The sequence below is a fragment of the Cucumis melo genome, chromosome 9 (assembly GCF_025177605.1).
Source record: "Cucumis melo cultivar AY chromosome 9, USDA_Cmelo_AY_1.0, whole genome shotgun sequence".
NCBI lineage: Eukaryota > Viridiplantae > Streptophyta > Magnoliopsida > Cucurbitales > Cucurbitaceae > Cucumis > Cucumis melo.
In genome coordinates, this window is record NC_066865.1 from 6,825,615 (window position 1) to 6,843,675 (window position 18,061).

General features: G+C 37.0%; 1 protein-coding gene across 1 annotated transcript; it reads left to right on the plus strand.

Annotated features, from left to right (window-relative positions):
* The first annotated feature begins 5,786 nt into the window (after positions 1-5,786).
* Positions 5,787-7,824, plus strand: LOC127150833 (uncharacterized). Its single transcript, XM_051089520.1, has 4 exons — positions 5,787-6,915; positions 6,997-7,095; positions 7,185-7,399; positions 7,489-7,824. The coding sequence occupies exons 1-4, from the start codon at positions 5,787-5,789 to the stop codon at positions 7,822-7,824; spliced, it is 1,779 nt and encodes a 592-aa protein (XP_050945477.1).
* Positions 7,825-18,061: the final 10,237 nt, after the last annotated feature.

An 18,061-nucleotide genomic window follows, 5' to 3' on the forward strand; every position in this document is an offset into this window, starting at 1 on the left:
GCGTTCACCTTTTTTCCATTTGTTATTGTATTGGTATGTAATGGTATGTGTAATGGCATGGCGACAACAAATACATAATTCAATAAGAAATAGGGCTTTTGAAAAAAGTGACTAAAAACACAACTATGACATTTAAATTGAAAAAAAAATTGTCATCGAAAAAGTTTTATTGACAGTTAATAAAAGTCATGGTAAGTAAAATGATGACAGTTAAAAAGTGTCATAAATGATAAATAATGACATTTAATATCAGTCATAGAATATTAACAATGACAGTTATCTTCCGTCATAAAATGTCAACTATGACAGTTATAAACTGTCATAAAATATAAACAATGATAGTAATTAACTGTCATCGAAAATATAATAATGACAGTTATACTCTGTCATAAAATTTAAACTGTGATAGTTATTAACTGTCATCGTAACTAAATAATGACAGTTATAATCAGTCATTAAAAAAATTCTTTCGTGACAGGTATTATATGTCATTGAAACAACATTTCGTGACAGTTTATATAACTTTCATAAAATACTTTCCATGACTGCCGCATCAACGACTGCAAAAAACTATCACGAAAACCTTTAATGATAACATTTAACTGTCATTGTAGGCCATTTTTCTACTAGTGGACTTGGAAGATCAAACTTTCCTTGAATTTCAGAAGATTGAAGCTCAAATTGACTTGCAACTACAACTTCTTGAAGATCGAAGACCACGAAGTTCTAAATTTATTTTTTGTATTCGAGAGAAAGAATAAGAGGAGTAAACATTAGAGATTGTATCCACAACACCATATATCAATCAATATACAAAGTTCAATTCCACGAAATAAATTTCTCCTGAAATCTTGTGTGAACAATTTGGCACGCCCAGTGGGACCATCTCTACCTTTCATCCCTTTCTCTTTTTTTGAAGAACATCCAAAGAAAATCATGACATCTCAAGGAAACACTTCCAAAGCTCTCAGTGACATCGGCAAGCGGCCAAACACTCGTAGCCGCTCAAGGGAGATTCAATCATCCGAAGATATGCCTCCTTTTGAAGTTGTAAAGAATATTTGGGAGCAAATCTCTAAGCCACCAAAAGGTGGAATTGTAATCAAAGAGAATCTTGCAATTGACGAGCACAACTCGTTGTCTGAGCACTCAAACGAGGAGGGGCCGCGACCAAATATAATGTCAGTTATGGTGACTGATGTGGATACAAGCGAAGACAGAATGGTAGAGCTAAAAAAAAGGTTAATATGCTCATGAAGGCAGTTGAAGAAAAGGATTTTGAGATCGCATCGCTGAAGAATCACATCAAAAGTCGTGACGATATTGAATCAAGTCACGCACATACTATAAAAAATGTTAACAAAGGGAAGGCAATTATGCAAGAAAGTCAACCACAAAATTCTTCCTCAATCGCATCGTTGTTTGTTCAACAGCTGCAAGAGATGATTGCAAACTCCATCAAAACTCAATACGGTGGACCTGCTCAAACCTTCTCTTTATATTCCAAGCCATATACGAAAAGGATTGACAATATGAGGATGCCATATGGATACCAGCCACCCAAGTTTCAACAGTTCGATCTAAAGGGCAACCCAAAATAACATGTTGCTCATTTCATCGAAACTTGTGAAACTACTGGTACACGAGGAGATTTGTTAGTCAAGCAGTTCGTTCAAACTCTTAAAGGAAACGCCTTCGACTGATATACCGACTTGGAGCCTGAATCCATTGATAGTTGGGAGCAACTTGAAAGGGACTTTCTTAACCGTTTCTATAGCACCCGATGTATTGTTAGCATGATAGAGTTAACTGCAACCAAGCAGCGAAAAAGGTGAACCAGTCATTAACTATATTAATCGTTGGAGAGCATTAAGCCTTGACTGCAAAGATAGATTAACTGAATTATCAGCTGTTGAAATGTGCACTCAAGAAATGCATTGGGGGCTTCTGTACATCTTGTAGGGAATAAAACCCCGTACCTTTGAAGAGCTCATGATATGGAGCTAAGTATTGCTAATAGAGGAAACAATGATCTATTAGTCCCAGAAATTAGAAAAGAAAAGAAAGAAGTGAAAAGCACCCAAAAGGTATTGAATCGTGCTACCAAGGAGGCTATGGTCGTCAGCACGACCCCTTTAAAGCTTGTCTCAAAGGAAAAGAAAATGGAAAAACGCCAAGACGAAGGCGAAAAAAGACGTCCAACGTTGAAAGAGAGGCAAGAAAAAGTTTATCCTTTTCCAAACTTTGACTTACCTGACATGTTAGACCAACTATTGAAAAAACAACTCATTCAACTTCCCGAATGTAAACGACCTGCAGAAATGGGAAGAGTAAATGATCCCAATTACTGCAAATATCATCGGGTCACCAGCCATCCTATTGAAAAATATTTTATGTTGAAAGAGTTGATTCTAAAGTTAGCTCTGGATAAAAAGATCGAGCTACAACTTGATGATGTGGCACAAACAAATCATGCCGCAGTAATCATACAGCCAGATAGTCGATTGCCTGCTGTAGGGAGTCTAATCCAATTTGGATCGTTGGAACCTGTTGTTATACATTCTTCACCGGAGGATTTACAAAATAATGACTTCCGAACTGATGGCCCCAAGGAAGAAGAAAAACAAGTAGATAATGTTGAAGAGGGATGGACGCTGGTAACGCGTCGAAAGAAGCGCAAGCAAAGTTTTTCCCAAAAAAGAATCCAGCTCGTACCGAAAATATAGGAGCAAGGGTAAGTCTTAAAGAAGAAACACAAGATAGAACTTGAGAAAGTTTCTACCGATTATTGAAGAAAGTGAGGGGCTTTCTCGACCACGACGACCGATAACTCTAAAGGACTTCTTCCCTAAAAACTTTCCAATGGAAATAGTCTCGTGCCATACTACCAGTACGACGGAGGATGACGCTTTCTCCTCAAATGCGATGGAGGAGACACCCAAGCTAGAGGATTTGCTTCCTTTAGGCATAAATGATTTGTTGACACTATCACAAGAAGTTAAGGATACAATTATCGAGATATCAAAAAATGATGATGTCTCGACTATTGTTACATCACCAACGAAGACGTGTGATTCCTGTTGTATGTCGATATCATTCAGTGATGAAGATTTGCTACTTGGGTCAAAGCTTCATAATAGACCTTTATATGTGTCAGGATACATTCGGGAGCAAAAGCTTAATCAAATTCTCATAGATAACGGTTTCGCCGTCAACATTCTGCCCAAGTCAACAATGAATTAATTAGGTATCTTAGTGGAAGAGTTATCAAATAGTAAACTGGTGATTCAAGGCTTTAATCAAGGAGCACAACGAGCAATAGGCACTGTTCGTTTGGAGATCGTCATAGGGGATTTGCAGGCAAGCACAATATTCCATGTGATCGATTCAAGGACTACTTATAAAATGTTATTAGGACATCCGTGGATACATGAAAATGGAATAGTAACCTCCATGATCCATCAATGCTTCAAATTTTATAAACAGAGAATGAGGAAGGTTGATGCTGACTCTAGGCCATTTACAAAGGCTGAGTCTCACTTTGCTGATGCAAAATTTTATATAAAAAGTGAAGACGTGAGTGAGTCATATCAACTGAAGTTCCAGTAACTAAGGACACTTTTAAGAACAAGCAAGAAATGATCACAAGCAAGAAATCAAATAAAGGAGATGCACTAAATGGTCAATAAAATGATGAACCAACGACCCAAACTAAGTCAAGGACGCCAGAGGCTGAAAAGATAGCAACCTTACAAAAGGAAGCCTCAAATCACCCTGTTTTACGTTATATTCCTTTGTCCCAACGTAAGAAGGGAGAATCACCATTTGCAGAATGTTCAAAAAACCTGACAGTAAAAAACACTGAGACATTAAAGGAAAATTTCACCGCGCCGCTAACCAAGATAGAGAAAGGAGAAGCAAAAAAAATTGAGAAAAAGGGCTTAGAAGCATACCTTCCAGAAAGACGAACAGTGGAGGGATTCGACTCAAAGGCATATAAGTTGATGGAAAAGGCGGGTTATGACTTTACAACTCGTACTAAGCTTAAAAGCATGAAAATATTTGACGAAAGGCCTGAGCTTTTCCCTACTCAAAAGAAGCTTCAGAAACAAGGATATTCTATACCTAATTCTAGAGCTGAAATTGGATATCAGTCTTCTGAACCAGTTCGAATAACTGGTAAAGGAAAAGCAAAAGTTGCTAATACATGCCACATTATAGTTGAAGAAAGCAAAGATTTTGAAGAAGGCGAAAAAGATAGAAGTCAAAGAAGTTCAGTTTTTAATCGCATTACTTTTTCTACTATACGTCCTTCAGTCTTCTAGAGGGTGAGTACATCGATAGTGGCAGAAAAAAATCAAGCTTCAACCTGCAGCTCCACTCGACTTTCTGCCTTACAAAGGCTAAACACAAATGCAAAGAAGGTACAATCTATAAGCCCAACTCCGACCATAAGAAAATCTACCTTCAAAAGGTTAAACGTGTCGGTAACAAGAGGTCAAAAGAAAGCCTCTATATCCATCTCAAGAAAATCTAGCCTAGTGACAGGAGACGAGGAAATTCGTAGTGCATTTCCGTAAAGAATGAAAAGAAAGATGTTCGTCTCAGTAAATACAGAGGGTTCATTGAAAGTTAAGCGACATGATGTTGTTTTTACTCGACCTGAAGATAATGAACCAGAAGATGAAGTAGATGTGGCAGATTGTTGCCATGTTACAATAGAAGAGACATCTGATCATGATATATTTGAAGAGGATGACGAAGCGGCTCCGTTATCACTTGAGGATGGGGGTCAATCAATGATTGATGAGTTAAAAGAAGTCAATCTTGGTACAAAATAAGAACCTCGTCTAACCTTCATAAGCACCCAACTTTCCGACAATGATGAAAATGAGTATGTGAACTTACTTAAAGCATATAAAGATGTCTTTGCATGATCATATAAGAAAATGCCTAGACTCGATCCAAAGGTGGTCGTTCATCGCTTAGTGATCAAACCAGAGCATCGGCCAATCAAGCAAGCCCAACGACGATTTCGACCAGAACTCATTTCTCAAATTGAGGAAGAGGTAAATAAGCTCATTGAGGTTGGATTTATTCGTGAAGGTAAGTACCCAGCATGGATAGATAATATTGTTTCAGTAAGGAAGAAGAATGGCCAACTATGTGTTTGTGTCGATTTTCGCGACCTAAATAACGCATGCCCAAAAGATGACTTTCCTTTGCCTATCATGAAAATCATGATAGATGCAACTGCAGGGCATGAAGCTTTATGTTTCATGGATGGGTCGTCAGGATATAACCAGATTAGAATAGCTATAGATGACGAGGGGAAAACAGCATTTCGAACTCCAAAAGGTATATACTATTATAAGGTAATGCCTTTCAGATTGAAAAATGCAAGTGCTACATACCAGCGAGCTATGCAAAGGATCTTTGATGATATGCTGCATAAACACGTTGAATGTTATGTTGACGATCTCGTAGTCAAGTCCAAGAAGAAATGCGACCACTTGAAAGACCTGAAGCTTGTACTTGATCGGCTCAGAAAATATCAACTAAGAATGAACCCTCTCAAGTGTGCATTTGGTGTAACTTCAGGGAAGTTTTTGGGATTTATAGTGAGATATCGTGGCATCGAAGTTGATCACTCAAAAATTGATGCTATCCAGAAAATGCCATGTCCGAAGAACCTTCACGAATTGAGACGATTGCAAGGTCGTTTGGCTTACATTAGAAGGTTTATATCTAATCTTGCAGATCGGTGTCAACCATTCTAGAGACTGATGAGGAAGGATGCAGTCTTTGATTGGGACCAGTCATGCCAAAATGCATTTGATAGCATAAAGAAGTATCTGCTCAACCCTCCAGTCTTAAGTGCGCCTGCAGCTGGAAAACCATTAATATTGTATATTGCGGCTCAAGAGACTTCGCTTGGGGCATTAATTGCACAAGAAAATGATAAGGGTAAGGAATGTGCACTCTACTATCTAACTAGAACTCTGTCAGGAGCTGAATTAAATTATTCTCCAATTGAGAAAATGTGTCTCGCCCTCTTCTTTGCAATAGATAAACTGAGACATTATATGCAAGCCTTCACTATACATTTGGTGGAAAAAACTGATCCTGTCAAATATATCTTATCAAGGCCAGTCATCTCGAGACACCTCGCGAAGTTGGCTATTATACTCCAACAATATGATATTATATATATCCCCCAAAAAGCAGTGAAGGGCCAAACATTGGTAGATTTCCTGGCTGATCATCCAGTTCCATCAAATTGGAAATTATGTGACGACTTACCTGATGAGGAAGTATTGTTTGTTGAAAGCATGGAGCCTTGGTTCATGTTCTTTGATGGTGCGACACGAAGAAGTGGAGCTGGTGTCAGCATTGTTTTCATTTCTCCTGAGAAATATATGTTGCCATATAGCTTCACACTCGGTGAGTTGTGTTCAAATAATGTTGTTGAGTACCAAGCCCTAATCATCGGCCTCCAAATGGCTTCAGAATTTGGGATAAAGTACATAGAAATATTCGGCGATTCAAAGTTAATCATAAATCAGCTCTCTTATCAGTACGAGGTAAAGCATCAAGACTTGAAGCCCTACTTTAGTTATGCTAGAAGATTGATGGACAGATTCGACAGCGTAATATTGGAGCATATACCGAGATCAGAAAATAAGAAAGCTGATGCACTTGCAAATTTGACCACTGCTTTAACAGTCTCGGAAGACATACCAATAAACATTTCCCTTTGCCAAAAATGGATTGTGCCCTCGATTGAAAGTCAATACGAAGAAGCTGATGTGATATCTGTGTATGTAATTGATGAAGAAGATTGGCACCAACCCATTATAGACTATTTGGAGCATGGAAAACTTCCCACCGGTCCTCGACATCGAGCTGAAATACGTAGAAGAGCTGCGCGATTTATTTATTACAAAGATACACTTTATTGATGCTCATATGAGGGACTTCTACTGCGATTCCTAGGAAAAGAGGAATCGACAAAGGCCTTAGAGGAAGCTCATTCAGGTATTTGTGGTGTCCATCAGTCTGGTCTAAAGCTTCAATATCAGTTGAAAAGAATGGGTTACTACTGGCCTACCATGATCCACGATTCGATGCATTTTGCAAAGTATTGTGAGGCTTGTCAATTCCATGCAAATTTTATACATCAGCCACCAGAGCTGCTCCATTCGACAATAGCTTCATGTCTTTTGAAGCTTGGGGACTCGACCTGGTTGAACCTATCATGCCTAAATCATTGGTTGGTCATTCTTACATCCTTGCAGGAACTGATTATTTTTCTAAATGGGCTGAAGTCGTGCCATTAAGAGAAGCAAAGAAGGAAAACATTGTAATTTTGTTCAGACACACATCATTTACGGATATGGTATTCCTCATCATATCGTAACTGGTAATGGAAGACAATTCGCTAACACTTTGATGGACAAGCTATGTGAAAAATTTAACTTCAAACAGTACAAGTCTTCTATGTACAATGTCACAGCAAATGGATTGGTAGAAGCATTCAACAAAACTTTGTGCAGCCTACTTAAAAAGGTGGTCTCCAAGGCAAAAAGAGATTGGCAAGAAAAGATTGGGGAAGCATTGTGGGCCTACAGAACTACCCATCGTACTTCTACAGGTGTTACACCGTATTCCTTGGTTTATGGCGTTGAAGTAGTACTCTCACTAGAAAGAGAAATTTCTTCTTTAAGAATGGCATTTCAAGAAGGGCTAACTACTGAAGACAATGCTAAATTACGCCTTCAAGAGTTAGAAGCACTTGACGAAAAGAGACTGGAAGCTCAATAAGCACTTGAATTTTATCAAGCACGAATGTCAAAAGCCTTTGACAAACAGATAAGGCCCCGATCATTTCAAGTTGGTGATTTAGTGCTCGCAGTTAGAAGACCTATTATCATGACAAGGCATACAGGAAATAAGTTCACACCTAAATGGGACGGGCCCTACATTGTCAAAGAAGTTTTCACGAATGGAGCATACAAAATCATCAATCAAGACGGATTACGAATTGGCCCAATCAACGACAAATTTCTCTAGAAGTTTTATGCCTAATCCAATTATGTAAAAAAAACAAATAAATAAATAAATAAATAAATAAATAAATTTTGAACTATGTTATGACTTGATTCCTATATTATAAAAAGGGTACGTAGGCAGCTTAATGTTCACTTTAAGTTCAGTCACATGTATAAAAAAAATCATGTTTCATTGTCTGCTCATATGAAAACATTGCAAAATAAATGTAAATGTAAATACATTATATATATATATATATATATATATATATAAATCCTTCTGCATTATAATTCAACAAAATTTTCCACATCTACAAGGTTTGCAGCAAAAGAAAAAGTTGGCAAAGGGGGTATAAATCAAAGCTTCCACTTGAAGTTCTTAAATTCTTCTCGTGCAGCCTCCATGCTCTTGCGAACCGTAGCTAGTGCCTCAATTGCTTCTCCAGTAATAGCAGGGGTGCTTTCAAGGGTATTGACTTCATCTTGGAGCTTGGTAATTTCTAGTTCTTGTTGGTCTATGGCCTTCGCTTTTTCACAAGATAAGATCGACAGTTGTTCAGACTCAGAATTTATGCTCTGAAGTCTCTTCTCCAGTTCCTTCCTTTCTAAAGGTAACTCCGCGGTTCTTTCCTGAATAACTTTGGCATCTCCTCGTAGTTGTTCCACCAAAGTCAAAGCTTCCTTGATGGCAGATGTCTTTTCATTTAATTGACGAGTTTTGTCTGTTGGTAACAACTGTGCAGAATATGAAGATTGCACATCGTTAAAATTGTCTACCTTCTTAAGGTAACTATTTAGATACTCTTCAAGAGAAGTCAGGCCATTTGCATGGATCTTATCAATCCTCGAGAGAACTGTCACTATTTCTGGCCTAAGTCTTGGGATATATTCAAAAGGAGTTCGCATGATCTTATCTTGAATATCCTCTCACATACATAAGGCTGTATTCTGGAAGAAGTTTGAACCCACCTTTTCACCAACCCACTGAAAAAGGTTCAGGGTTTCTTGTAGTCTGTTTATTAGAAGCGCCTAATGGCAATTCAGAAAACTTAAGGGGAGCATGTACCGAGCTAACTTTTTGTAAGGGTGCTTTAGGAAAGCACCTTCTTTGGATGAAGGGCTCTCAAGGTCCTTTCCCCCACTATCATTTGCCTCGACGAATCTCCTCGAGAAGAGCAGATGGACGTAAAGATTGTTCAGCCGGTTTATTGACGAGAGTTTTCGAGATACCAACTTCCTCAAAGGCCGAATCAACTGCGTGAGGTCTCGTCAAAGATTCATCACTGCCTAGCTCTATAAGTCTTTTAAGATGATCATTCAATGGTGACTGCAAAAGTAAACAATTAATAAGTCACTTATGAAGAAGATGAACAAAACAAAAAAAATTTAAGAAGGGAAAATATACAAACCAGTGGTGGAACATCAGGAACTCCAAAAGCACTTAAACCCCTTCCATCGGGATTATCACATGACACCTTCGCTTTCTTCAAAGGTCTCTTCCAATGAAGATCACTTTTGCTGCTATCGCTCTCATCTTTATGCTCCTTTACCTCTTCCTCAAGATTAGGAGTCAACGCCTCAACCAATCGAATTTCTTTACCACCCATATTGCTTCCTCGGTTCTTGGGTAGTCTAGGCTGTGAAGGGGGAGGAATGGCACTACTCACCAAAGGGTGTCTGTTATCCTCAAAATAGGTCCTGTGCCTCGTGGTCCACCAATCTATAAATCGCTGAGTCACATGCTTGCAAGGCTCTAACTTACGGACAGACAAGTATAGCTCAGATAAAGTGTTACGCCTCGTATATATTCTCCAGTGATATAATATATTATCCAGCGTGATCGCAGGTGGCATGTCCCCTATATCATTAGGGATATCCTGGTAAAAGCCAAATTGTCGACCAAATAGATACGGGCTGTATGATGTTATGATCCAGGTATTTTCGTAACGAGAGGACAAGTAGTAGGAATACATGCTTACGAAATATGAAGTTTGGAGAAACGATGAATCATGAGTATCAACCATACATTCATGTTTATTCCTTTTCTGGAGGTTAGCGTGCCACTGAATTCTCGCACCATTATGGATCAATTCTCGTGCCTCATATTGCCAAAATAAATAGACCCGCCTTCGTCTGAAAAGTTAGTCATCTTGGGGCCTCGAACTTCCGTGGGAAATGGATAATGCGTGCCAAAATAATGGGCTAACCAGCCATGGACGTAATGCATGAAAAGTGAAAGTCCATGCATCCTATCAGATTGGAGGCTTTGGTTATCAAACCTAGCCCATGGTATATGTTCGCCGAAACTGGAACTGCAAGACTATAAATAGTGTCAGTGGCCATTAGGCTTGCAGCCCTAAATACTCCAGGACGAAGAAACGATCCTTTCTGGAGAAATACGAAAAGGCACAACCAGCAAGATAAGAAGGCAACTAAATACGTTTCATCCTTCAAATCATTCCTGATTCCAAGTTCTGCAAATAACATGCTCTCCCTAGGAGACCACTCACGAGCTTGGATCCTCCAACCATCAGGGTTTTGAGTAGATTTGGAGCGCGACGCCTTCTTTTGCTTTCGCGTTGTTGGCTTATCATAGCTCCTCAATCCAAGATACTAGAACGAAATCCAGGAGCCAATAGTTACTTGGGAGTCATTCTTAGAAGATGTCGAGCGGTCATTCCTCTACGTACAAACTATTGAGTAATACGCCTGGAAAAGATATTGGCAGGTCGTCGGAAGATACTTCGTCTTATCCCGCGATGCAGAGGTTAATTTTTTAAAAGAAGGGATCATTTCCTCGTAGAAATCTCCCTTAATGGGAAGATTCCTAAAGGACTATAAGTCCCACAAAGAAATGGATAACTCGTCCGCCATAGTATGAAGAGTATTAGTCGAAGGACACCATGCTTCACAAAATGCTCGAACAACATCGTTGTTACCATCATAAGTATACAAAGAAGCTGTTACGGTGCCATATAAACGAGTACTGTAAAGAAGTCGCGTATTTCAACCAACTACAAGCTCCAACCACTCCCAGTAGCAGTCAGTAAAGCAGAACTCTTCAGGGACCTTGGTCACAGTACCCCAACGTGTTTGGCCTTCAATTAAACATTGTCTAAGAGTGAGAGCTCTGCCAGAATTAGGAGCCTCATTGTGGATAGAAGATTGCAAGACCCATGCGCTTTTTCCCTCAGACAAAGGTATCTCCACGGATAATCTGGGGAGAACTGAGTTGTTGTCTAAGCGTGACCAATGATCTGCAAAAGCGCCAGCCCATGGCTTCTCCACAAGGAGACTAAGTCCATCTTCTCTGGGTTAATTTCTATCAGAAAGTATTACGAGGTGTCGAACTCCGGACAAGAATCGTTCTATGAAGTAAACCATCGTTCTGCAAAAGTAAATCATCACAAGCAAGTTAGTGCCGATGACATTGTCTTGGAACAAAGAATATATGAAAACAAAGTAGACGAAGCAGCAGGGCGTCATGATAGAGTTGCATCATCTATCATGAACAAACTCCAGAAGTTGACGAATCAGTAGGGCGTCATGATAGAGTTGCATCATCTATCACGAACAAACCTCAGGCGTCGAGGAAGCAGTAGGACGTCATGATAGAGTTGCATCATCTATCACGAACAAATCCCAGGCGTCGAGGAAGCAGTAGGACGTCATGATAGAGTTGCATTGTCTATCACGAACAAACCCCAGGCGTCGAGGAAGCAGCAGGACATCATGATAGAGTTGTATCGTCTATCATGACCAAACCCCAAAAGTTGACAGTTATAGAAGAAGGGATCCAAGAGATCATAACTTCATATATACTCACATGGGATCTCCAAATTAAAAAAAAAAAAAAGTCGTTAATAGTAAAAAAAAAGGACCAACCTTTGATAGAGCTTCAAGTTGGTGCGAACCTGAAAAAAAAATTAGGTAAGCTAGGGATAAAAAAAAAGAGAAAGAAAAAGAAGAGATTAACAAAAATAAATAAATAAATAAAGAAAAAAGTCTTTCTTTTAGAAAAGGTAATATATATATATATATATATATATATAACAAAAAATAATAAAAAAAGAAAAGAAAAGAAAAGAAAAAAAATTATAAATAAATAAATAATAGATTTAAAAAAACAGAAAAAAGAATAGCAAACAAAGAGGAAAGTTAACAAAAAAGGAGAAGAAACTAATTTTAAAAAATAATAATAAATAAATAAATAAATATTTATGAAAAATAAGAAAAAAAGAAGAAAATTATAGAAATCATATATAAATAAAAAAACAAAAAAAAAAAAAAAAGAAGAGATTAACAGAAAAAAGTCTTTCTTTTAGAAAAGGTTAAAAAAATAATATATAGAAAACAAAAAAAATCAATAAAAAGAAAGAAAGAAAAATAATTATAAATAGATTTAAAAAAATGGAAAAAAAAGCCCTAAAGGCCCCCCTCCCCCCAGTTTTCTCTTCTCTCTTTCTTTTCTCTTTTCTTTTCTTTCTTCTGCACTTCTTCTTCTTCCTCCTTGGTCTCTTTTCTTTCTTCTTCCTTCCCATTTTTTTTCTTTCCTTCTCCTCTACTTCTCTTACAAATATTTTTTTCTCTCTTCTTTGCATTCCATTCTTTTTCTCTCCTCTCAACTTATTCTAAAAACAAAAAAGAAAAAACGACGAACAAGCAATGAATCCTCGTACGATGGTGCAGAATAATAATAACGAACAAGCAATCATGATATAACTTCAAAAATATAATAATAATAACAAAGACTTACATTCATGAATTGACAATATTCCAATTTCATTACTTTTAAGCTTCAATCTTCCAATTATTATTTAAAAAAATTAATTTCACATACCATTTTAATCACTCATATCCGAATGCATAGTAATTAATTTGACATTTTTAATGGGAGCCAAAATCAAGAACAAATCGCTTGTATTTTTTGTCTTAGATTATTGTTTTCGAAATTCATCCACTTATGCAGGTGTACGAATCTCGAAAAGGGGCATTTGTTGAGTAATAAATTTTGGCCAATTAAATTCTGTCACGTTTTTACAGTAAACATTGTGATAATTATAATTCGATTGAGTTTGGATAATTAAGTTTTCTCGTACCCGATCTAATTAAGTCCTAAATATAAATTAGGTCAAGAAATAATGGACCAAGCCCGTCAAAGAAGTGAGCCCGGACACGAACCCAACAAGCAAATGGACCCAAGCCCAGAGCGCCATATGGGCTTAAGCCCAAGCCCAACAAGCAAATGGGCCAAGCCTAAGTCCAACAGACAGATGGGCCCAAGCCCACCTCAAGCCCATAAAATTTCTCTATAAATAGAGACATCTACCATTCATTTAAGGGATCTTTTGGTTGAAGAAAGAATCAAAGCTCTGAAGAATTGAAGACAAAAACTTTAGAAGGCTCTCAAGACGTGCAAGTTATCATCAACCTAAAAATCATCCTTCTGAAAGATTGAAGACTTGGAAGATCAAACTTTCCTTGAATTCCAGAAGATTGAAGCTCGAATTGACTTGCAACTATAACTTCTTGAAGATCGAAGACCACGAAGTTCTAAATTTTATTTTTTGTATTTAAGAGAAAGAATCAGAGGAGTAAATATTAGAGATTGTATCCACAACACCATATATCAATCAATATACGAAGTTCAATTCCACGAATTAAATTTCTCCTGAAATTTCGTGTGAACAATATTATTTTTGCTAAAAATTTATTTTTGAATGTCCAAAACCTTTTTATCGTTTAGAAATAAATTGATATAAAAGTTTGAAATGAATTTGACGTTTATTACTGTTTGGAATGAATGTCATAACTTACTCCCACAATTTTAATATCATTACTCTCCCCCATAATTTTTTTTTGTGACAGTTGGTAATCCATTTTTTAATCACTATATATATCTAGTTCCTCCTCTCATTCCAATACACAACAAAAACAAGTTCTTCCCTTTCTATTTGTTCTTCCTTTTCCATCAAAATTCTCTTTCTGTAAAAGGTTCCCAAACTCTCTATACCGTGTCTGTCATTTTGAGTGATTTTGATTCCAATTAGTTTCTATGCAAAATCATTAAAGAAGAGGCTGTTTTATCCTGGGGACGACAGGACAATATTCTGTTTGCACGATCTAGAGCAAAGCTGCAAAACGTCTTAAAGAGAGGGTGTTTCGTGACTCAGCCATCTACTAACCTTATTTTTGTTTTGCAGTTTCCGTTCCAGTACCAATCTGTCTTGTCGTTGCTATTCTATTTTTCTAAGTATCAGTTTTTCGGATCTGAACGAGTTGTGTGTTGAAGACTGAAGTGCAACAACAATTTTAAGACGTTTTCTTTTTCTGCTATGATGGTAGGATAGTTCCAATTTGATTTGACGTCTTCTGATCTCAACCAACTGTTCCGATTTGAAAGGACACACTTCAAAAGGTGGAAACAAAAAATGTTGTTTTTTCTCACGTTGAAGAAGGTGTCTGCCGCTTATACTACTGAAAAGTCGAATATCCCAGAAAAAAATCCTACAAAAGAATAAATAAAGATGCTTATCATGTGGACAGAAATTGATTTCATCTGTAAGAATCTAATTCTTAATGGACTTACCGATGAATTATACAACTATTACTGTACCATGGCTACGATAAAAGAAGTGTGGGACATGCTACAAAAGAATCAAGGAAGTGGAGTCAAAGAAGTACGCTGCCAGTCAATACCTGCGATATCAAATGACTGATGACAAATCCGCGGAGGCATAATCACATGAAATTCAGAAAATAGCCCATGCAATTAACATTGAAGGTATGTCACTTGATGATCAATTTCAAGTTGCTGTTATTATTGATAAGCTGTCTACTCCACTGTGGAAGAATTTCAAGGACACTCTAAGGCACAAGACCAAGGAGTTCTCATAAGCCTAATCACAAGATTAAGGATAGAGGAAGAGGCAAGGAAGCATGATAAAAAAGAAAAGGTGAATGCTATCCTCAGAAAGAAGCCCATTCCAGTTCTAAAATCAGATCTAAAGCCGAAAGAAAATAAGATGAAATGTGAATCCAACAAACAAAACAACCTCCAGTCTAGAAGTACAGTACAAATTGTTTATTATAACTGTAATAAGCCTGCACGTTTTGTTAGAAATTGTAGAAACAGGAGTCGTCTTGCTGCGCAGTGAACTTGATAGAAAATGAGTTAGTAGCTATGATTTCTGAAGTTAATGTAATTGGGGTGTCTAAAGGTTGGTGGCTGGACACTGGCGCATCCCACCATGTCTACCACGACCTTAGTCTTTTTAGAAAATATAATGAGGTTACGAATAAGAATATCCTTCTAGGAGATCATCACTCAACCAAGGTGGTCGACATTGGAGAAGTAGAACTGAAATTCATATCCGACAGGATGCTTGTGTTAAAGGAAGTTCTGCATATTCTAGAAATTCGAAAAATTTTGGTCTCCGAATATCTCATCAACAAGGTTGGATTCATACAATCCATATGATCAGACTTGTTTACCTTAACTAAAAATAATGTATTTGTGGGAAAGGGTTACGCTACTGATGACATGTTCAAATTGAATTTGAAAATTAATAAGAATTTATCTTCTGCTTACATGTTGTCTTCTTTTAATGTTTGGCATGCTAGACTTTGTCATGTTAATAAAAGGTTAATTAGCAACATGAGTAGGTTAAATAATCTTATACCTAAGTTATCTTTGCATGATTTTGAGAAATGTGCATGTTGTAGTCAAGCTAAGATAACCAAAACCTCGCATAAGTCTGTAACTAGAATAACAAAGCCTTTAGAATTAATTCATTCTAACTTATGTGAATTTGATGGCACTTTAACTAGAAACAGTAAAAGGTATGTAATTATCTTTATAGATGACTATTCTGACTACACTTTTATTTATCTGCTTAAAAAGAAGAGTGATGCCTTTGACATGTTCAAGGTGTTTGTAACTGAAATAAAGAATCAATTTAACAAAAGAGTTAAAAGACTTCGTAGTGATAGAGGAACTAAATATGATTCAGTTACCTTCAATGAGTTTTATAACTCAAAAGAAATAATACACAAAATTACTGCACCTTATTCTCCTGAAATGAATGGAAAAGTAGATAGGAAGAATAAAACTCTAACTGAGTTAGTAGTTGCTATCTTACTTGAATCAGGAGTAGCACCATCTTGGTGGGGTAAAATAATTAAAACTGTTAATTATGTCCTTAATAGGATTCCCAAATCAAACAGTAAAACTTCACCATGCGAAGTCCTTAAACATAAAATACCAAACTTGTCTTATCTTAGAACTTGAGGTTGTCTAGCCTATGTTAGAATACCCGATCCAAAAAGAAGGAAACTAACAAGTAAAACCTATGAATGTGCCTTCATAGGATATGCTGAAAACAGTAAAACCCATAGGTTCTATGACTTAGAAAACAAAGTAATCATAGAATCAAATGACGTAGATTTTTTTGATGATAGATTTCCTTTTAAATCTAGAAATAGTGGGAGCTTAAATAGTCAAACTAGTGGGGGCTTAAGTTCTAGTAGTCTACCTTCAATTAGGATCCAAACCCAAGAAAAGGAAGTAGATCCTGAACCTAGAAGAAGTAATAGAGCTAGAACCATAAAAGACTTTGAGAAGACTTCGAAATGTACAACGTAGAAGATCCAAAAGATCTAACAGAAACCTTACCCTCAGTGGATGCCAATTTATGGCAAGAAGCTATCAATGATGAAATGAACTCTCTTGAATCCAATAAAAACTTGGCACCTAGTTGATTTACCCCTGGTTGTAAAGTCATAGGCTGTAAATGGGTTTTAAGGAAGAAACTCAAACCTAATGGATCAGTAGATAAGTATAAGGCTAGATTAGTAGCAAAAGAATTTAGGCAGAGGGAAAACATAGATTTTTTTCTATACTTTTTCCCCGGTCACTAGAATCACCTCAATTAGAGTGTTGATATTTATAGTTGCCCTGAACAATCTCTTAATCCATCAGATGGATGTCAAAACTGCCTTCCTAAATGGTGATTTAGAATAAGAGATTTATATGGAACAACCTGAAGGTTTTATAGTTCATGGTCAAGAATCCAATGTTTGTAAACTAGACAAATCTCTCTACGGCCTAAAACAAGCTCCCAAGCAATGACGAAAAAGTTTAATAACTTACTCATGTCAAAAGGATTCAAAGTAAATGAGAGTGACAAATGTATCTATTATAAGATTGAATGTAGGTTATATACTATCATATGCCTATATGTAGATGACAAGTTAATCTTTGTATCAAACTTGCATGTCATAAATGATGTAAAATCTATGTTGAGTGCAAACTTTGACATGAAATACTTAGGTGAAGCTGATATAATCTTAGGTATCAAAATTACCAAAACTGAAAATGGAATTTTCTTAGATCAATCTCATGACATAGAAAAGATTATAAAGAAGTACAACTATTTTGAAAGTAAATCAGCCTATACACTTTATGACTCTAGTGTTAAATTATTCAAGAACACTGGTGACAGATTAACCAATCCGAGTACGCTAGTATCATAGGTAGTTTCAGGTATGCTGCTAATTGCACTAGACCAGACATAGCTTACGTCGTAGGATTACTATGTAGGTTTACCAGTAGACCTAGTCTAGAACACTGGAATGCAATAGAGAGAGTAATGAGATACCTTAAGGAAACCCAAAACCTAGGATTACATTATAAAAAGTTTCCTATTGTACTTGAAGGTTACAACGATGCTGATTGGAACTCCCTCTCAAATGACTCAAAGGCTACAAGTGACTATATTTTAATATAACAGGAGGAGCCGTTGCTTGGAAATCCAAGAAACAGATAATCTTAGCCCAGTCAACAATGGAGTCAGAGATGATAACACTAGCTACTGCTAGTGAAGAAGCAAGCTTGGCTTTGAAGCTTGCTATCAGAGATTTCCACATAGGAAAGACCAATACCAACCATCCTAATCCATTGTGATAGTACTACAGCTATTGCAAAAGATCAGAACCGTTATTATAACGGT